At 36.3% G+C, this 23432-nt stretch overlaps 1 protein-coding gene across 5 annotated transcripts in view; it reads right to left on the bottom strand.

Moving 5' to 3' along the window:
• TET1 (tet methylcytosine dioxygenase 1) overlaps positions 1-23432 on the bottom strand; it is a 133922-nt gene that overhangs the window by 55378 nt on the left and 55112 nt on the right. For all 5 annotated transcript variants that reach the window (XM_036923984.2, XM_057505924.1, XM_057505927.1 and 2 more), the window contains one exon: positions 702-3018. In XM_036923984.2, coding sequence (XP_036779879.2) covers positions 702-3018 — 2317 coding nt within the window. The remainder of the gene's footprint in view (positions 1-701; positions 3019-23432) is intronic.

The raw sequence follows: 23432 nt of genomic DNA, 5'->3' as shown, positions 1-23432 counted from the left end.
ATCTTCTCAGGGCTTTTAACACACTGATAGAACTTCTAATTATTAGTTCCTGAATGTTCTTCCAATAACTCCTAAGGCTACACACACACTAGACACTGGTCCATGACTCAGCAGCACAAGCCTATTTGGTTTTTCTTTTACAAATAGGAAATCATTATTTATTCAATAATTTAATACTTTAAAATTGCAAAAGGTTCGCTAATTCTTCAATTGACCAAGATTATTCCATTTTTACATACAAGATACACCCCTTATATCACAGAGCACAAAGGCAATAGGCACTGAAAATTAAACCAGTTCTAGTTCTTGACCGAGGGTGTAATGACACTGACATTTTTTATAGTTTTTTGCTAAGTTGTATGTATAATTTATGTTCTCTTTATGCATACTGTATCTCACAATAAAAGATATTTTCTTCAAAGGCTTACAGTTTTAAATTCTTTTGAATAAAAGAACAAACTATAATAAACTATTAAGGGAATTCATTCTTACATATACAATAAACAACTTGAGAGACATTTAGCTTTGAGAGAAATCAGCAAATTTTCCAGTCCACCTTGGTTAGAATATGGAAGAGGTGAAAATGCTGTACATAAAAGATAAGCCAAAGCATGATTTGGTCATGACTTGAGGCAATTAATGCAAGTAAATAAAGAAACACACACACACAGGTGTGTACGCACGCCCGTACATGCACTTACCAAGACAGTTGCAGGTCGGTAGTTCAGAATCTTTTGTTGTGGACACCAGGTTTTTGGTAGGATTAGTAAAGAAGTGCATGGCATAATCGTTAAAATTTTTCTGTGCACTGTCTACTGGGGAAAATTCTGATGCTCCAACATTTGATGAACAGACATCCTCTTCACTTTTGGTAGAAACCACTGTAATTCCACCTGAACACGCTACATTTACATTCCTGAGGATTGGTCCTGGGTCTGGTAAAGGGGTCTCTTGAGAGATACCAGGCAATGTGGGCAGGCTCTGATGCAGGAGATGGTCTTTAACATCCTGCTGGAATTGTGTTTGATCATTGCCAGACATTATATTAGCACACTGGTTAGTTGGAGAGGAAGGCTGGAGTAAAGGATTAGCTTTCTGATTGACATTCACTGTTGACTGTACCTGAGAATTACAAACTTTTCCTGTAAACGCCTGCCCATTGGATTCTGTTTTGAACTGGGATATGGGGAGAGAATCCAATGGTTCAACCTTGATCATTTTTTCCCGTGCTAATTCAGGATAATATCGCTCAAATTTTATCTGAGTGAGTGGAGGAAAAAATTTTTTGTGTTCTAATGCTGAACTCCTTTGAGTCAGTGGCTTCCATACTTTGGTAAGGGGAGGAATTTTTCCCAACAGAATGGGAAACTCATGTGGACCAAATTGACCAAATCGTTGAAATTTAGATGCTATCCAAATGTCATGTAACTTACTATACTCATATGACAACTGTTCCTGCTTTTTCTGGTCATTTTCTCGACAATTTATTACTGCAGGCTTCTTTTTTCGCCGATCTCTTGATGGAGTAGGTTTTGTCTTTTTCTGAATTGTGTTCTTTTGCTTTGCTAATGATGAGCCGTGGTTATTTTGCACACTGGAAGGTGGTTTCTGTTGTAATGAGCCCTTCTCCTGACTACTTTTTTGCTGTACATTATATGCAACAAGGCTTGTTGGTGTATTTTCAGCTTTTTTGTCCTCTTGTTTTATATAATTGAATTTAATTATTGATGCAAGTTGTGTTAACTGTGTTGCAACATCCTCTTCTATTTTACTATGAACTGTATCTTGACATGATGGATCATTCTTTGAGCCCAACTTTTCACTGCTGTCCAGTGACTGGTTACAATGCCCTACTTTTTTACTTGGTGGCAAGTGTTGCAAATTCTTGGAACAACTGTCAAGAGTAATTCCACCTTGGGAAATGGTGTCGATTTTAGATGAATTTGAATTTGGCATAAAAAGAGATACTGAATTTGTGACTTTTGAATATTCCTGGGGCTTTGTGGATGCTTGGTTAGTGACGGGGCTATTGTGTGACTTGGAAATTATATTTTGGCCGTTGAACACCACTGTGTTGCATGAACTTTGCTTTTCCAAAGATGGGCAATGATGATGGCTTTGTGGCTCCCCTTGTAAATTTGGGTCTTGGAGGTCTTTTCTTACAGAATAGAGGAGAGCTTTACAGCTATTTAGCAAACTGGCTGTTCTCTGTTCTGTTTCTTCATCCTTCTCTGACTTTGACGGTGAGGAATTTTCCGACGGGGCTTCTGACAGCTGAGTCAGAGCTTCTATGGCCACCACCTGTTCCAGTGTTAATCTTCTATCTTTCATTAGGGATAAAAGACTTGTTTGAACTGGAGATCCATCTTTTGGTTCTTTACTTGGTCTATTTTCTAGAGATTTTGGTTGACTACTTTCATTGTGTGTACTAGAGTGATTATTTAAGTTGAAGTTTGCAGGATCTGGAAAAGACTTGCAGTTAAAGCCAGGCTTCTGGAAGACTAAAACATTTCTTCCCTTGAGATGATCACAGCTTGTACTCGTTGCAATGGAGCTCATGTCATTGTCATGGTTTGCAGTGTCTTTCAGGAATTTATAGGAATTGTTTTCAAGTGTTTTGCCAAATTCTTCAATACTGAATTTTTTAAAAGACATATTTGTTTCAGTTGGTAAATAATGTACATTTTTAATGCCATTTCTTACAGTTTGTGCAAACAATTTTTGAGGTTGGAGGAGGTCAGTAATCAGGACTTTTTTCCTGTCATCTTCAGAGTTTCTCAATTTTTCAGCTTCTGTCACAATTGCCTTAAACTCTTCTTTGACATGACCAGTTAAATGCAATTTCTTGTTTTGTGTCCACTTCTCTACCTCAATACCTGTCATACTTTCTTCATGTTTAGTTACATTTTCAAGAGGATGTGGGTTCAATTCCAATCTTTGTTCTTCCCCATGACCACATCTACTGTATTCCATGGATTCTGACTTGGGGCCATTTACTGGTTTGCTGTCAAAATCTGCCTGTAAAATAAACACAGAAATTACTCATATTATCTATTTAAATATCTGAATAAGAGCCATAGGAACTGTACAATTTAATAGCAACTACATGTGAATCCCCTGAAAAAATACTATTTTGCTTTTTATGTGTTCACAGAAGTCTTAATATACCACAAGGTTTCGTAGGGTGAAAGAAAAAAGAAAGCAGAAACTATCACAATCCCATGCCTATCAGTCTTTACATATATTCATTTGCTTATTAAATAAATTTTAAACAGATCTTTACACTGGTACCATTCAGTGGCCAATATCTTTTAATTTAATGCAAACTATACTTTAGTAGAAGATACACACACAAAAAATGTACAAATCGTAAGCTTGTTGAATTTTCACAAAATGAACACCTACGTACCCAGATCCCAACCAAGAAATTTTCATCTAGTGATCACTCTACTGCTAAAGAGTAATCATTGCTCTATCATAGATTTCTTCTCCCTATTTCCAAACTTTATATAACTGACTTCCTTCCACTCAAAATTTTGTGAGATTCATCCATGTTGCTAAGTATACAATACTTGTAATCCATTTATTCTTATTGCTGTAGAGTGATTCATTGACTGAATATGCTACAGTGTATTTAATGACTCTACTGTAGAAGAATATTTGAATTATTGTTAGTTTTTGGTTATTAAAAGTATACTTCTATAACACATTACTGTTATCTTTTGGCCAAAATACATACACATTGGATGGTGTGGAAATGCTGGGTCCTAGAGTATGCATATGTGTATGTATTTGCAGCTTTAGGGGACAGGCCAAGGAATTTCCTAAAGCGATTATCAATATATATTCCCATCAGTGATTATGAGAGCTACAACTGTCCCACATTCCTCTTGATGATTAGTATTTTCTGGCTCTGCACTCTGGCCATTCTGGTGAGTGGGTAGTGACATAACCCCTTTCTATTTTTTGGAGATGAAATTTCCATAAACAAAATTCATCATTTTACCACTTAAAACTGTATGATTCAGTGTTTTTTAGTACATGATGTTGTGCAACAATTGCCTTTAATTCCAGAACATTTTTATCCCCTAAGAGAAACTTATACCCATTCAGTGACTATAACAATCACTCTCTACTCCCTTCTCTAACCCCTATTTTTTTAAATCTTTAAAGAGCTCATCCAAAATTGTTCTCAGGAATTGAGGCAGTAGGGGCATTTCGACTGATACCAGAAGCAAAAAGAAAGATAACCTCTATATTACTAACATTTAACATGGCTATGGACATTCTAGTCAATGCCTCCAGGAAATAAAAATATGAATCAGAGTAAAGCAGGGCAATGGTTACATTTAGAATATAAAATATGTAAGCATTATCCAATTATATAATTAAACATTAAGCAATCTAGTAGAAATACATTATATCTAATTTCTTGATCAGGGTACAGGTCATATAGATTATGTTCACTTATCAAAATTCATAAAAACATACAATTACCATATATACATTTTCTGTATGCATATTACAATTCAATAATTTAAAAAAAAATCTGAAATTACAATATAATGAGTCATAAGAAATACATATTTGGTCTCTCATATGACCAAATATGTATTTCCCAAGTATATTTGGTGGTCTTCATCTGCAGTTCCTGAAGACACTGCAGAGTCTTAGAGGTGAAATGGGTGTTCTGTCATGCTTTCGGACCCCACCCAAGGGTATCACCAGAACCCTGAGGAGAGCTTCTCACTCTCCTGGATCCTGCTTCTCTGTCAGAGAGTTTCCATGTTTGGGGAATCAGAATGGCTTCCATGTGCCACCAAGACAGGCCCCAAGTTCCAAGAGGACAGACACTCCTTTACTTGGGACCTTGACCTATGTATCTCTTCATCTTGCTGTTAACCTGTATCCTTATGATGGCCTTTATTAAACTGGTAGTAAGTGTCTTCCTGAGTTCTGTGAGTTGCTCTAGCAAATTAATCAAACCTAAAGGGGGAAGGCCGTGGGAACCTCCAATCTGTAGCCAGTAGGTCAGAAGCACAGGTTAACTAACTGCCTGGAGCTTGCAACCCAGGTCTGGAGTTGGCGGTGGAGGGCAGTCTTGTAGGACAGTATCCTTAACCTGGGAAACCTAGGGCTGTCTCAAGGCAGACAGCATCGCAATTGAGCTGACCCTGCTGGTGTTCAAGAATTACTTGGTTTTATGTTTGGGAAGACCTCCTCCCACATACTTACACACACTGGAATTGGGTCAGGAACCCGAACAGTTATACTACTATTACTGCTGTGTATCATACTATTATTTTTTGTTGTATATGAAAGAACATACCATAGTGGCCAATTTTTAAAAAAGAGAGCAATAATATAAAAAGATTTGAAATATGAAAAAGCAATAATTTTTTTACCATCTGTAGGTAAATTAACAGACTAAGCTCAAGAATACTTCATAATTTATTACAAAATGCTGGCATTTCTAAACAGTGGAGAAAGTATTAATTTCTTAATAATGACACAAGGGGGAAGTTTGACTTCTATTTCATAACATGCAACAAAAAATTCCAGATATATTAATAATTAGAATTTTTAAAAGATGTATGAATTAGTAAATTTAGAAATCTTAGAATAAGAAAAGTTAGAAAGTAGAGAAAATCTTCCAAAGCAAGATTAAAAAGTGAGAAGCCAAAAGAGAAAAGACAGACTTCTTTGATTACAAATATAACATCAACAATTTAAAAATCAAAAACATCACAATATAGTATTTTTCAAATTGCCGATCACAATCTCTGAGTCCCAATACCAATTTAGTCCTTATGACAGGCATTTTTTTTAATGGAATAGTAAAGAAAAATAAGAGTACACTATATTTAGTAAAGACAAATATTGCCATACAAATCTTTAATGTATGTGTATGTATGTGTCTGTGTACTGAAATGTAATATACATTTAATTGTTGATATGTATAGCTGTCAGAAAAGGTAGGAGAAATACTACCATAGGTAAATTCAAAAGTCAAATGTAGACTGGAAAGATATTCACAATAAATGTAAAGGTTTATGCTATCTTAATGCAAAAGACTGTTGTTAATGTAAAACATTTGTCCAGCACAGACAAAAAGCTGTTGGATAAACCTAAAAAGTTCACAGTAGTTACCACTGGGAAGTGGAAATGAGGAAAAGGGGAGTTTTACTTTTTTTACTTGATGCTTTTAATTTTATAGATATGCATATCTGAGTACACTGAGATTTCAATATATACATTCTTCATTGGCAATCTTGAGGTCCTTTTAAGATTTATGTGTATAAAAACATAAGATACTCTCATTTATGAATGAGCTTAATTAAAAACAACTGACCTTTATTATTCAGTTATATCTCATATGGCTTTTTAAAAACATGGAGTATCACAAATCTATTAAAGTGGATGAAAACATGCTCTACACACTGCCAACAACTACGCCAGACTTTTTAAGAAAACAATTTAATGGATTAGATTTCAGTAGGGAATAGTGAGATTTTTATCACCTCTGCAATCTTACAAACATCTTCTTTAAGTATCTATGTGTGTGTGTCTGTGTTCAGGTATGCTAAGAAAATGGTAACTCTTGTTCAGCTACTTCCTGTTCACAATGAAACTGACTGGTCAGAGAAAACAGGTCTACCACTACTGGGGAAAAAAAAAACCATGTTCAGGTCATGTCATAAGTGACTCAGCAAAACAGATGGATGGTTTGGTATGTGAAGTGTACCTTAATGAAAGCTGTCATACATACAAAAAAGTGAATCAGCATGGATGAATGAAAAAGCAATTTTTAAAAATATATAACATCATCTTATTTTAAGGTGATACATCTAAATAATGTACAATCATATTTGTTTTAAAATTGAGGTGTTGAAAAGAAACCAACCTAGTTGTTATTACTGGTTAATCCTGAACACTAAGCTGCAGATGGAAAGAGAGTAATCATTTGGAGTTGTGGACCCAGCAGCTGCCATTTAGCCCAAACTTCAGTTTTCCACTTTTAAGAGATGACGTAAATCAGAATGGGGATTAGATGAAATAATATGACTAAAGTCATTAGCAGACTTCTCAGAGCTATCACTGAGAAAACACTAAAAATTTTATTACAGTAGTCATAATTCAAAGAATGTTGGCTGTATTATAATGAACTCCATACTTGGAAAACTCATTTAATCCTTACTACAACCCTGAAGACACTATGAAAAGGTGCTCAACTTTAAGAGAAGTGCAAATTAAAATGACACAGATAACATTTTTCATTTATTGGGATAGCAGACATCTAAAAGTTTGACCACCTAGGCCCTTGGGGAAGCTGGGGGGATATGTGCAAAATGGTACAGACCCTATGGAGGACAATTTGGCGATAATTACCAAAATCATAAATGCAACTTAGCCTTTGATAGAGCTGATATGAAAAATTCAAAGAAGTCCTAAAACTAAATGACATAAGGGTTAGAGAATGAGTGAGAACTGGGGAAAGCACTCAGTTAAAAGCTGTGGGCATAGTTAACCAGAAACTTCATGTTCCTGGATGATGTCATTTCAACAATTATCTAAAAGGTCCCCAGAACCACTGTATCCCCCTGTGTGTGAACAGTGTCTGACCGTCACCAAAGACCAATCCATGAGATTCCTCTGTGGACTAACCACCTATCCCCAGACTTTCCCCACATCACCTTAGCCCACCTTCCTTATCTAAAGAGCTTTCTTTTCTTGAGACCCCTCAAAAAAAAAGTCCTGTTTCTTGAGTCTGGCAGACAAGTTTTTTCATTAACTGGCCTTGCTGTTGGTGAAGCAGAAACTTCCTGTCGCTGGACTCAGTCCTTTTTCTGACCAGCATCTGCAAAGGCTCAATAACTCATTTTATTGCAGAGCTCTCTCAGTCTCTGGAGTTTTTGATTTGTCACAGCAATTTCACTTTTGGGAATCTGTACATAATTATACCTGTAATTATACCTGTACATAATTATGTATATTTTGACAGCTTTGTGTATTTTAGCAAGAAAGTGAAAATGCCCAAACGTACACCTGTAGCAGACAAATTTAACTATGGCACATCTACATTATACCTTGCAGGTATAAAAAAGAATGAAAAAAAAAAATTTCATTGTTAATAGGCAAAGATTTTTCTGAGACATATTTTGGTTACTTAAAAAAAAAGGAAAGGATATAGAACCTGTATATAGAATGTTTCTTTTTATGTTATAAGTTTGGTGAAGATACTTGCATATTTGCAAGATATTTCATATTTCCATAAAGAAGGTGGAAGAAAATAAAAGAAACTAATGCAAACAGGGACTATGAAAAGGTTAGGAGCAATACTTGTGAGAAAACAGAAGGGAATTGGGAACTATTAGATCCAAATTGGATGAAATACAGTTTTCAGTTTTAAATGTATTTCCTTTAAAATTAAACCAAAAATGATAAAGCTTTCTATGGAAAGATTTCTAGGGAATAATAAGTGAAAAAGCTATGTGCAGAATAGTTTAAACAATCAAATTACAAATTAGAGAATAAAAAGAAAGGGAGCAGAGCATATATGCACTTGCTAACATTTGTTTAAAAATATTTCAGCAGCCATAAGAAGAAAACAAATCCTACCATTTGCAACAACATGGATGGAGCTAGAGGATATTTATGCTCAGTGAAATAAGCCAGGCAGAGAAAGACAAGCACCAAATAATTTCACTCATCTGTGGAATATAAGAACAAAGAAAAAAACTAAAGGAACAAAACAGCAGCAGACTCACAGAACCCAAGAATGGACTAACAGTTACCAAAGGGAAAGGGACTGGGGAGGATGGGTGGGAAGGGAGGGATAAGGGGGGGGAAGGGGCATTACTATTAGCATACATAATGTAGTGGGAGGGGCACGGGGAGGGCAGTACAACACAGAAGACAAGTAGTGATTCTATAGCATCTTACTATGCTGATGGATAGTGACTGTAATGGGGTATGTGGGGGGGCTTGATAATGGGGGGAGTCTAGTAAACATGATGTTGCTCATGTAATTGTAGATTAATGATACCAAAATAAAAAAAATAAAAAATATTTCAGGAAGGCTACACATAACTGTCCACATTTGGCTTACAGGAACTGTACTCAGTGGTATGCTGGTAAAATGTCTACCAATCAACTTGAAAAATGAGGGAAGAAGTCCGGTTTTGTAGTATGGGCCAATTTTTGTGGTGTAAATACACCCACCAAGGTGGACTGTAAACTATCAATGTGAGCACCTCAGCAAGAGTTGGGAAGAGTTGCACACAATCAGTGAATTAGAAGGAGCTGACCACATCACTCCACTGAGCCCACTGATCTAAACTACTACACTACCTGTATAGGCTCTACAGGCTACATTTTGAATTTTTTAAAATGATTTTCTGGGCATTTAATCTCTGTAGGTATAGTATATTCCCGAATATCTATCTTGAATATCAAAATATTTGTTAACATCTATCCCTGTAAGAAGCCAGTTCTCTGAAGGAAGTGAAGTGTTTCAAGAACATTGGAAAGGTGGCTCAAATTTCAGGAATGCCCTGGCGGGGGGGACACCAAACTCATGCCACCTGCCCACCTGTTTCTTTTCACCTCCTTTGCCCCTCCCCCCCCATTTCTTCAACCCATTCCCCCTCTTTTACTACCCCAGACGGCCCAAGGATACAGTTTAAAAGACAGAGAGTCAAAGTCCTCTACTTCTCTCCTTCCTTTCGGCAACCATCCCAAGACTTTAGGTTGCCCCGGGCCCCTCCTGCCCACCAGAAACCAAAGGAGTGTTGAACTCCTTAATCACATCCGGGGGCACAGTTATCATCCCGATACTCCCATGCCCACTCTTGAAGGAACTCAAACGGCTATGAGCAAAGTGGTGTTTTCTTCTGAAATGACTATGTCCTCTGGAGAGAATCTGACTGGAACTTCTCCCAAAACACACACATTCCATGCTGTATGTCCTGTATCAAGAAATGAGTGCTCAGATCACATGGAAAAGGAATGTCTTTCAAAGTATGTTCAGAGACATGGCCCAACAAGACTATTACCTTTACTACAAGTTGATCAGTGTTTCTGAGCCTGCTTTTCAGGTTCTTTTTCACCTCCCATTCCAGGACTCTTTTTAAACATTTTTTTCTGTAAAAGCCCTCCCATGAAATTTTAATACCATAGATAAACTGTGTCTATTATGAGCTGTGGTCCTACTGTAATATCTAAGATTTCTTTTTAACCCCCTAACCAATTTTCACCCCTTCTGAAGAAAGAGCAATCTAAAGAGCTAACACATAGGACCCAAGGAGCAGCCCATCAAGTATTTATGACTAATTAGAAGTGACACCCCAGGATCTGTGTTCTCAACCTGAAAACTGAGTGTTTAGAGAAAAAAAACTCAGGGAGAACAACTGATGCCACCATTGATGTTGACTTTAAGATGATGCAATCATAACCAATAATGTATTTTGCCTCCCGAATTCCCTAATAGGAAGCATGGGGGTCAGGCCCTGCTCTGCAACCAACCGCTGTACAATGCCCACCACAACAGCTTGCTAACAAACCAAATTTAAATCAAAAGGAAAGGTGAATCAGCTTCTCACCAAATATCCACTAAAGAGATTCTAAAAAACATTTAACACACAAACACACACACAAATGCTCCTTCAAAGGAAACTGGCAAAACAGCTACCTTCTCCTAGAGCAGGGAAATTGTCTACTTCAAAATTCCAGCCATGAATTTCTTTTTCCTTTTAAAGCGTAAACAGAGGACACCTACCCTACCAAGTTTTACAGTCTTAATATTCTTTGAGCTTTGCCTCTGATCTCATTTCTCCAGTTTGCTTACGACCACCCAATGAGGAGTTCAAAGCCCATAGAAAGGCAGGGTAGGGCAGGCCCAGAGAAGGTGGAGTCTAAGGATCTGGGTCTGCACTTGTTCCAACCTGTCCTACCTTGGTGCCATAAGGCCTTATGGCGGCTCTTCCACGTCTTGGCCACATAGGAGCCATTGAAAAGACTTCAGAAGTTTCCCTGCAGAGACGGGAAGTTTTCCTGATTCTCTCCACCAGATCCTGCCTCCTTTTCTAATTTTTTTACTCTACTCTGCTACAAAAACTCCACCCTCATTTTGCCACAGGGTCTTAGAATCTAAACTACATCCTTTAACTTGGGGGTGGGGCAAAGGAAGTGGGGAAGCATGTTATTAGAGAGAGGGACAACTTTATTTAATCAAAAAACATGTAAATTGAAGATCGTTTCCAAATGCATACAAAACTGACCTAAGTAAGAGCTAAACCTCTCTAGACAGATATCCTTGCCCCCACCTCTTCCTCTGGAGCTATAAGTCAGTACAATTTATCCTCAGTCAAAAAGACAAAAAATCTTTCAGACCCCAAATCTGCCTCAAGTTATTATCCTATCAGATTCCCTCCTCATTCAAATGTCTTAAATGCCTACCCCCGAGCTTATAAGTGAGTTCCAAATGGTCAAATTCAATCACTCCTTAGACGTCTAAGGAGATTCTCAACCGAAACTCTAAAATCTAGGTCTCCCCTGGAGCTTCACAATTCTGTCTCTGTCCCTTGGCTGTTTAGATGGGTCCCCCTGTGCCTACTCCTTAGAGGATTCTAAAGTGATACCCACTACTTTTCATTCTTCACACTTTTCATGAACAATCCCATCCATTCTTAAAGTTAATTACTGACTCTGGTGTTCAGTGTATCATTCCTTACTTTTTGTGTACATTGATTGTTTCATGTATTTTTAAGAATCTGAGCTTTACTGGAATCAGACAAACTTTGGCTACTCTCCCAGCTCCATCCCTTACCAAACATGTGGGGAGAGTAAGTCCTTGCTCTATGGAGCCTCTGAGCCTCAGTTTCCTTAAGATAAATCAGGACTTACTGAACAGGTTCATTTTTAGGATTAAATGCAACAATGTATCTACATATACTGTTGGATCTTAATGACTAAGTACAGAAATGAACTATTTAAAGGCAAACTATGTATTAGGTAGTTCTTCCTTTTCTATACATCCTTCAACATATGACCAAAACCTAATAATTCCAATCTCAAATCCACAATCAAGATTATTTATTGACAGATATTATTTGTGTATGTCACATTTACTATTTGCCAGCCTCATTATGCGAACTTTACAGGAATTATTTGCTTTTCCTACTGAGATAAATGTTATCATCTCCATTCTTGTAGTAAGGAAGTTTCTGATAAGGTTTAGAAAGATTAACTAACTAAAGTCAATCAGTTCTTTCAGAGGCAGGAGTTGTACCAGATAGAGGTCTCTCTAACAAGGTCCTAGTGTTTAACCCCAATGCACTATTCTAAAAGTAATCATCCCAGCAAGTCAGTATCAACAGGTTTAATGAGCTCAATTAGTTACTAGTATTTTCTCAACTAAGATGACCATAAATGGCTGGAGCTGGAACTTAAAAGAACACAATTTCTGTAATATTTTTTTTTCTTAGATTGTAGGAATTACTGTCGTCCTGAACCCACTGGTCCACTTTAATTCATCTGTTTATAAGTTGTAGCAGTATAGCATTTCTATTCAAAAAACTTCATCAAATGTCCAAATTCAGTACATACATATTGGGTTCACACCAGTTATTAAGAAAAGTGGGTGAAATTAGAACCCAATTTAGAATCCAGATTCTTAAGGATGTGATCAGAGGTCACTGTCTATTTTTCCTCCATGTTCCTTGGACTATAACCCTTCTTATTTATGGATAACCATGATTTGTTTTACCTTTTTCCTAACTTTTTCCTCAAAATTTTCAGATCTATATAATAAGAGTAGGATTCAGTAAAAACTTATTGGTATAAGATAATACTCCAATATGAATTACCACATTAAAAAAGATTAAAAGAACATACAAATTGCAGATTATTTAATTCAGTCAGACAAGATTCAATCACACCAGTTTTATAAATGCACTCATACTGTCAAGGCTTATGATAGAAGGCAGGCTCCAAATGCCTCATCTCTATTTTAAATGGCAGTAAATGCTCCCCAAGATTTCAGGAGATTAAGTCTTATGGCAAATCCCATTTTCCACTAAGGGTTAGTCTCTATCAAGTCATCTTGCCTGGAATGCTCCCTCTTGATCAAAGATAATATCCAAGGACATTGCCTCCCCTAACTCCATCCAGAAGGCCATCAGATAACTAGTTAATTCATGATCCTACAAGGCTCTAATAAAGGTCTCAACTTTCAGTTCTATCCATATGGTCCATGTGGCCTTGGGGCTCTAGTTCATTCCTCCAATGTTTCCCTTTGAAGAAAAAAAAATAGTGTCTATTTCTGTCCAGGCTTTCTAAGAACATAAGCTCCAAGAATACTTAGTATTTATTCAGCACTTAGCCGGTGATGATATGCACAGAGGTATTTACACATTCTGAACAGAAAAAATCAGAGAGCATTCTGGAGCCAAAGTTTCAAAATCTGTAGATCTTTCCCTTCTAGCTCCTTCTCCACAAGTATAACAAACTCAAGTGTTTTCTGTCTTAAGAAAACAGAACTTTACAGAAGTATTTAGAGCTCCCACCCTATCTCATCGAACCATTTTACAATTTCCTCCAAATAACTGCAATCATTGTCTGTCCATCACAGACTCTTCAAACCACTGTAAGCGTCTGTTTCCACCGCCTCACTGAACCATGCCCAAGATTCACCAATGTAGTCCCAGTTACTAAATTCAGTGGAATTCCAGAATATCTTTTGATACTATTGCTCACTTCTTTAAGATCCTCCATTCAATTCTCCATCCATCACTTCACTCTCCTTTGCTGGCTTCTCTGTCCACTTATAAATGATGGTGTTTCCCTCTGCCTTCTCTCAAATTTCTCCTTTTACCTACATATTTGCCTTCAGCCTATACCTATTTGCTAATGACTCCACAACAAAATATGATCTTTCTCCCAAATTTAAAACTCAGTCATCCACCAACTTTGAACATCTTCACTGGGTAATTAAAACTCAACCACATCTAAAAGTTAATGAGTTACATTTCTCCTTGCAAGGCTGTTTTAAACTCAAAACCCACCTAATAACCCATGAGCTTTCTCAAAAGCTGCCTACACTCAAGACCCAAACTCAGCCACCAAGTTCAGCAATCTTAAAACCTCTTCCATTCACCCTGTGTTCTCCATTCTTACGGCTTCTGCCTCAGTATATTCTTTCAACAAATATTTACAGAGTACCCATAAGATGCTTTAGTCATGGTTAACAGGAGAGAAAAGAAATGTACCAGTTCTTATGAAGATTACATTCTAATGACTGTTAGGCAACAAACATTTACAAAACTTAGTGGATTAATCTCATAATTGGGACTGACTTATAGTATGTAGCACTCCCAAACCTTGATGTAGTTCTAAGGATGCACTGTCCAATAGGAACACCATGCATGCCACAGAAATGTTAGTTTTTAGGAGGCATATTTTTTCGTAAGTAAACAGGAACATGTGAAATAAATGTTTATTTGTATTAAGCCACTATACCAAAAATAGTTTTAACATATAATTAATACAAAGATCATCAGAGATTTTACTTTTTAATATGAAGGTTGTGAAATTCAATGTAGATTTTACACATAATGCATCTCAATTCAATGCTAAATTATCAATGGCTAAAATAAGGGTAGTGGTAGCAAAACAAAGTTGTACTTAATGGAATTTCACTTCATTTCAGTTTTAAATTTTATATTAATTAAAATGAAATAAAATCAGAGAGTCAGTTTCTAGGGTCACTCTACCCAATTTTTGAAGTATTAGACAATGCAGTTATTTAAGGAGTTCATTTTAAATGCAAATCTCATTGCTTTCGGCTGTATTCCACACCGCACCTGGCTGAACATCAACATCACCCTAGGGGATTTTAGAAAACCACAGATTCTAAAATAGCCTCTGCCTGGCTCTTTTTAGGTCTGAAGGTAAAAACCCTATAAAGATTCAAAGGGCAGCTTGGTAAGGGAATGACTGATCACCAAAGCAAAATTCACACTTTTCAGTCCAGGAAGAAATGCCTCCAGTTCCTAGCCTTGGCCAAATTTTACAGAAAGTCTCTTGCAACATCAGGATCCCCACACTAGCCCCACCCTTTGCCTGGCTTCCTCCAAGCTATTTTAAGCAGTCTTGTCTTTTCTCAAGTAACAACTTCAACTCAGACTGCCCTTTGGTCATCCAATTTGCCCAAAAAACACCTAGAACTTCTTGAAGAAAGGTGATCTGTAAAATAAAGTATTTTCTAACAATCCCCCAGCTAGTAGAATCAAGTATCTCTTATCCCCCAGCCTAACTGATAAAACTGAACACGCCCTCCTTTATTATCTCTGCAGAGATACAAGTCATATCAATTGATTGCAATGCTCTCTCCTCACTGATCTTGGTGGTGTCCTCTAGGCTCAAAAATGTTTGTTCTTTTGAGGGATGAATAGGAAAATCTAAGTATAGACAAGATATGAGATCATATTAGTGAACTGTAATAATGGTATGATTGTGTAGAATGCTTGCACCAAGAGATTTAAGGATGATACACAAAATGACAATTATTGGGGATGGCAGTGCAGCATGGAGAATATATAGCCGTTCTGTAACATCTTTGTGTTGACAGATAGTAACTGCACTAGTTGGGGTGAGGATTTAATAATACGTGTAACTGATGAACCACTGTGTTGTATACTTAAAACAAATACAAGATTGTATATGCACGATACTTCAATTAAAAAATTTCAGAGACAAAAAAAATTATTAAATTGAGATCACAGCAATAGTGGGTGTTCATTGTATTACTCTCTCAACTTGTATGCTTAAAATTACTCACTAAAAAAGATGGGTGTTTATATTACGAATAAAAAAAAGAATACACATACAAATGAATTTTTAAAAAAGGAAACACTGGTCTAGCCTGGTGGTTTAAACTGGGGAGATTTTCCAACTCTACTTGTATTTATTTGCAAATATTATTTCAGAATAAAGGAATAGAGTCCTTCTCTCCTTCCTAAATGTTACATTTTTCAATTAATTGTTTTCAGGAGGTGCCTATTTTGGAATCAGAGACTCTTTAAATGGAAGAATTTCTTAGAAGTTATTTTAGATGAAGTTGTTCTAGTCTTTTCTTGCTTCCTGTAAAACAATCTCCAGGACCTAGCATCACTGGCCTGACTCCTTTGTCACCCACCATCACCTCAATCTGTATACAACACCTTTCCCCTTAAACAGAACTCTGGTCTTTTCCCCTCTATCTGCTCTTTTAATTCTTGACTCAATCCTGGCAAGTCAGGAAGAAAAACCAAGATAAGCACTTAGAGGCAGAGTCATGAAGCTGAGAGGCACTACACACCAATACAAACTCCCACTGTAAGGTTAGTCCTTTTTTCTTCCTTTGATATTCACAGACAGTACAACGATGGAAAAATTTCTCCTTATCCTTACCTTTTTCAAAAAGGTAACAATTTTAAAGTATTCTTAAATTTAGATGTTTCTGTAATTAAAAAATAAAAAATATATACAAGAATGTTTATGGAAGGCTTATTTGAGCTGCATCAATAACAGCAAATGCTTCAAAAACAGGGCTGGGTGACTGAAGTATGGTGTAAATCTGTACAGTGAAATTCTTCATAGCCATTAAAATATCATGTACTGAATGGCAAAAGGTCCAAAACATATCATGGAATGAGCAGTTGAAAAAGAATGTATGATCCAGTCTTCTGTTTGTGTAGGTTGGAGGGAAGGATCTAAGTGTAGATTTAAAAGATCTGAGAAGATACACACAAGCTGGTTACGAGGTTACTGCTGTGCAGTAAGACATGGGGTAAAGAAAGGGAGGAAAGACAACAGGGGCCTTCTAAATTTAAGCACTTTGATATTTTAACTTTTTTCAACTAGTATCTGTTACCTGTACAAAAAAATTTGTAAAATTCTAAATGCATAAAGATTTAAAATTCCCTGTGCCAACCACATTGTTTTTCTTGTGAAACCTTCATAAGAGTGTGTATCAAAGATACCTTAATAAAAAAATAATAAATTAAAAAAAAAGAATGTGACTGCAAAAAAAATCTTTTTTAATTCACAAAACATCTATCAAATTCCAGTATTAATGAACTTTCTACTATAAGATGTTTCATTTCATTAATAAGAAATAAAAGAAATAAAAGTTAAGTACCTAAACAGACATTTTTACAAAGATGATCATTCAAATGGCATACAGGTACTTGAAAAGGTGTTAATTATCATTAAAACCATCAGGTATTACCTCAGTGAGGTAGCAGCATTACAATAGCCAAGGTGAGGAAACAACCTAAGGGGAAAGAGAGAAACAGAGAGAAGAGAGAGAGAAAGAGAGAGAGAGAGAGAGTGTGTGTGTGTGAAAGAATATTCAGCCTTAAAAAAAGAGGAAATCATCTGAATTCAGCAAAGTTGCAGGATACAAAATTAATACACAGAAATATGTTGCTTCCCGATACACTAACAAAGAACTAGCTGAAAGAGAAATCAGGAAAACAATTCCATTCACAATTGCATCCCAAAGAATAAAATACCTAGGAATAAACCTAACCAAGGAAGTGAAAGACCTATACCCTGAAAACTATAAGACACTCTTAAGAGAAATTAAAGAGGGCACTAACAAATGGAAACTCATCCCATGCTCTTGGCTAGGAAGAACTAATATTGTCAAAATGGCCACCCTGCCTAAAGCAATCTAGATTCAATGCAATCCCTATCAAAATACCAACAGCATTCTTCAACAACTGGGACAAATAGTTAAAAAATTTATATGGAACCACAAAAGACCCTGAATAGCCAAAGTAATCCTGAGGAGGAAGAATAAAGCCAGAGGGATCTCACTTTCCAAATTCAAACTCTACTACAAAGCCACAGGAATCAAGACAATTTGGTATGGCACAAGAACAGAGCCACAGACCAGTGGAACAGGATAGAGACTCCAGATATTAACTCAAACATATATGGTCAGTTAATATACAATAAAGGCGCCATGGGCATACAATGGGGAAATGACAGCCTCTTCAACAGCTGGTGTTGGCAAAACTTGACAGCTACATGTCAGAGAATGAAACTGGATCATTGTCAAACCCATACACAAAAGTAAATTCGAAATGGATCAAAGACCTGAATGTAAGTCATGAAACCATAAAACTTTAGAAAAAAACATAGGCAAAAATCTCTTGGACATAAACATGAACAACTTCTTCATGAACATATCTCCCCAGGCAAGGGAAACAAAAGCAAAAATGAACAAGTGGGACTATGTCAAGCTTAATTCCACTCCTAGGAATTTACCCTAGCAATCTACAGATTCAATGCAATCCCTATCAAAATACCAACAGCATTCTTCAACGAACTGGAACACATAGTTTTAAAATTTATATGGAACCACAAAAGACCCTGAATAGCCAAAGTAATCCTGAGAAGGAAGAATAAAGCAGGAGGGATCTCACTTCCCAACTTCATGTATGAGAATGTTTCCACTGCCTCACTGAACCATACCCAAGATTCACCAATGTAGTCCCAGTTTCCAAATTCAGTGGAATTCCCCCACCTCTTCCTCTGGAGTTATGAGTCGGTACAATTTATCTACAGTCAAAAAGACAAAAAAACTTTCAGACCCCAAATCTGCCTCAAGTTATTATCCTATCAGATTACCTCCTCGTTCAAGTATCTTAAATGCCTATGCCTGAGCTTGTAAGTGAGTTCCAAATTGTCAAATTCAATCACTCCTTAGATGTCTAAGGAGATTCTCAAGCAATCCCGAGAAGGAAGGATTTTTTTACAAAAAAAAGAGAAAGGGACTGGGGAGGATGAGTGGGAAGGTAGGGATAAGTGGGTGGGGAAAAGAAAGGGGGCATTATGATTAGCATGTATAATGAGGGTGGGGCACGGGGAGGGCTGTACCACACAGAGAAGACAAGTAAGTGACTCTATAGCATCTACGCTGATGGACAGAGACTGTAGTGGGGTATGTGGGGGGAACTTGGTGATGGGGGGTGTCTAGTAAACATAATGTTCTTCATGTAACTGTAGATTAATGGTACCAAAATAAAACAAAAATTAAATAAATTAAAAAAAGAGGAAATCCTACCATTTGCAACTACCTGGGTGAACCTGATGAGCCCTGTGCCAAGTGAAACACGTCAAGTGAGAAAGACAAACATTACATGATATCACTTATACGCAGAATCTAATTTTTTTTTTTAAGTCAAGCTCAGAAACAAAGAGTAGAGAAGTGATAGCCAGGGGTGCTGTGGTGTGTGGGAAATAGGGTACAGTTGGTTAAAAGGGTATAAACTTTCAGCTATAAGAGTAGTAAAGTGTGAGGATCTAATATATAACATGATGACTATAGTTGATAACACTGTATTGTACAACTGAAATATGCCAGAAGAGTAGAACTTAAATGTTCTCACTAAAAAGGTAAATAAGTGACGTGAGGAAGTGCTAATGAACAAAATTAGCAAGGTATACATACATTTATCAGTACTCTAAATTTATCAATTTGTCAATTATACCTCAGTAAAGCCAGAAAAAAATTCAAAAATTTAAAAATTAAAGTAAGGTAATCCATTTCAAAATGTCACACTGACAGAGAATAATGATCGATACTAATATCTAGAGGTAATAAACCTGTTGCTCTTGGTTCATGTTAAAATTTACAGAGGATAATGGCAATCAAAATTTAAAATACACACCTAGAGCTATACTCTACCTTTGTTTACATTTCTTTGGAATATTTTGTATATCCTTCGAGTTTCCAATTCCTTTTGTTTTAGGCATGTCCCTTGTGAACAACGTATCACTTCATTTAGGCTTTGTTTTATTTACACAATCTGAGGCATTTCTTTCAGAAGGTGACTATATTTCACAGACACTTTCTTAATAATAAATGTTTGGTGCTGGCAGGTTTTAGCAAATGAGTTATTTTTCTTTTTATTCTCTTTTCCTCTTAATTTAAAAGACATGCCCTCTATTTTAAATTTACTACTGATTCCTTTTATATTTTAAATAATATTCTTAAATCCATATTTCTCGTGCATTGAGAGATGCACTCTATTAAGAGATGCAATACTATCTTATATTGGTTTCAAATGTACAACACAGTGGCTCAGCTGTTACCCATATTATTAAATCCTCACCCCCACTAGTACAGTTACTATCTGTCAACATAGGAAGATGTTACAGAATCACGGGCTATATTCTCCATGCTGTGCTACAATCCCCGTGACCAATGTATATCATGATTGAGAATCTGTGCCCCTTTATCCCCTTCACTCTCCCCACCCACCCACCTCAACCCCGCCCCCATGGTTACCACCAGTCACTTCTCAGTGTCTGAGAGTCTACCACTATTTTGTTCCTATTGTTTTGCTTTGTTCTCATACTCCACAAATGACTGAAATCATATGGCATTTGTCTTTCTCCACCTGGCTTATTTCACTGAGCATAATACCCTCTAGATCCATCCATGTTGTTGCAAATGGCAGGATTTCTTTTCTTTTCATGGCTGAATAATATTCCATAGCACAATCTAATTTTTATAAAATAATAATAAATGTTAGTATAGTCATAAGAACATAAACCAAATATGCTATTTGGTATGGGGTTAGTAACTAAGGGTAACTATGGGGTAAGTAACTTTCTGCATCGCACATTTCTGTAATGTTTAATTAATTTGTATAATGAGGTATTTTATTAGATAATTTTATAATAAAGATGATTATTTTTATAATCAGAAACAATGATAAATATTTTATGCAGAAACAACTGTTTTTTAACTAGATGCCTATGGGAATTTCCCTCCTAGGTATGTATCCTGTAGAAATTTATCCTTAAGAGCTACATTACCAAGGATGCATACAGAAATAGTAAAACTTTATATAGAAGAGCAAGAAAATGATAACATCAGGAAATAGATTTCCTCTTGGGGGTTGGGAGGATGATGAGATGGTAGAGGACATATACAGTTACAGTATTAGTAATGTTCTATTTTTTAACCATTTGTTGATTAAGAATGTTCCTGTAATAAGAAAATTCTGAACTTGTATATGTCTTACATACACTCTAATACTTATATTTCAGAATTTTTAAAAAGTTTAAAAAATATATAGTAAAACAGTATTATAGTATGTATTTACATATGCAACAAAAGGTTTGAAAGAATATAAGACAACTGTTAATACTAGGTTCACTTGGATGAGTCAGAGAAGGTGAATTACCCACAACAAATAAATTTACAATTAAAGAAAAAGATACTTAATAACACATGTCTAGAATGTCACCTGCTTAGACTCACATTATTTGAAATAAAATACCAGTACATGGATTGCCATCACTATTTCATGAATTTCATAGTGTAAACTAAATGCCACAGATAAAAATGAAGGAATTACAAATAAATTTATTAAAGTTGTAAGTCATTAAAACCATACAGAAGAGGGCACTGCATTTCCCCCCCTTCCTTTTAAGTATTTTTGACAGTTACAACAGACAAATTCAAATCTGAAAATACATTACTTTCAGATTCCTCATAAACATCTTAAAATCATGGAGTATTTTTCAAATCCAATAAAGAAGAAGGAAGACAAGAATAAAAACCTAAGTCAGAAAGAAGGAACAAGATACTGAATTCCATAGTTCCCAAAAGATTAGTGTTACACCATTAAAAAGGAAATCACTGAGTTTTACTATTATGCAAAGGCAGATGTTGTAAAGACTGACATAGCTGTGTTGTAAGGCTTTTAATAAAAATAAACAGAAATAGGAGAAAATGGTTTCCTAGTCTGTGAACAGTGAGGGCTTTCTGTTTGTCCTGAATTTTTCTCACCTCTCTTTTATGATATACAAAGTAATAACCTGACGCTGAAATACCCCTACTCTGCATCTCTCTGGAAAGCTGCCAGGTATACTTTTATGGTCTGTTCTCAAACTATTTTGATGCTTGCTAACAAATGAGATGACAGCCCGGGAAACCAACAGGAGTTATGAGAACACAAGGCTCCAGGCATGAAGAAACCTCAGCAGATGTTATACATTTGGACATTAACAATGAAACAATTCCTACAAGGCCTCTTGGTATTTTACTTGCAAAACTGATTCAAACAAATCAGCTTGGAAAAGAGCAATCAGAGGGACTAAAAGCTGGATTAAATATGGTAAACAAAGGACTCTTGCCAGGAGTGAGCAGTTCTTGGCTAGTGGAGATTCAAATAACATGTAAGACCATCTAAATCTATCAATTGAAAAAGAAAGAAAATAGCAAATTTAGGGCCAGTAATAAATGAGACCAATGCTACAAGCTACTTAAAGAGAACATTTCAATAACATTCTGAAACAAACATAAAATAAGAAAATGCAGTAAATTCATTAAAACTATTACCTTACTTCGTAGAAATATCTCAGAAATGATGGAAATAAAGACAAGTACAGAATTCATTTGAAAAAAATAGAAATGACTGGAGGGAAATAAATCAAGGGAATTCTAAAGAAGTGCTGAAAAAGGTTTTGAAGTGGCAGTTGGCAACAAATCATAAACACAGCTATACTAGCAAATGCAATAATCTCCTTTTACATCCCAAGAAAAACTCACCTTGAGCTATACTGACACATCATTATGTTGAGTTCAAGTGAGAACCTGGCTATGTGAAAGTGGTGGAATCTGTCAGGTTTGGCATTTTTACTTACACTGAAGTTCCATACACCTCATCCTTTGCCTGGGATGCCAGCTGGGTTTTACTAATTATGTGACAGATACACAAGGGGCTAAACAAGCTCTGATAAAAAACCCTTACTACACAATCTTAGTAGTTAAGTGAGTTATAAAGTGGTCATCTGTATTTTCTGCATAGGCCACTGAGAGGATCTCAAGGTTAGAAGAGACCTTTAGAGGCATGGAGTCCCCCAACTGATGCCAAGCATGGACCCTCTCGGCACTGCCTTTATTAAATGATTCATCACACTTGGCCTAAGTGCTCAAAGTAATGGGAAAGTGCCTCTAAAGAGCCTGTGCCATTTCTTCCTATCCTCCACCTATGGTCCTACTTTTATACTTGGAACCCAACATGTCAAATCTTCCTTAACCTTTTCAATTATCCAGCAGTGATGGACCACAGACCACAGAACAACAGAAATGGCTGTGGGTCCATACTGATATAAGAAATAATTGAATGAATAAATGAATGGGAGAAGAGGGACAGTGCTTTCTTATAGTAAAATTCCCATTAATAGATGGAGAGGAATGGTAGAAATAGAAAAGGATCATGGTAAGCACCACTTAAGTAATTCTCCAAAGCAAGAATTACCTATAAATGCTAATATGAGTGGGTAAAAATATGATGGAAAACATACTAACTGCATCGTATCCAAGTATCTACCCAAAAGATACTTGTTAATTCCAAGAGGAAACA

This window comes from Manis pentadactyla, chromosome 8, assembly GCF_030020395.1.
Source record: "Manis pentadactyla isolate mManPen7 chromosome 8, mManPen7.hap1, whole genome shotgun sequence".
Taxonomy (NCBI): Eukaryota; Metazoa; Chordata; class Mammalia; order Pholidota; family Manidae; genus Manis; species Manis pentadactyla.
This window is presented reverse-complemented; position numbering and strand designations above follow the sequence as displayed.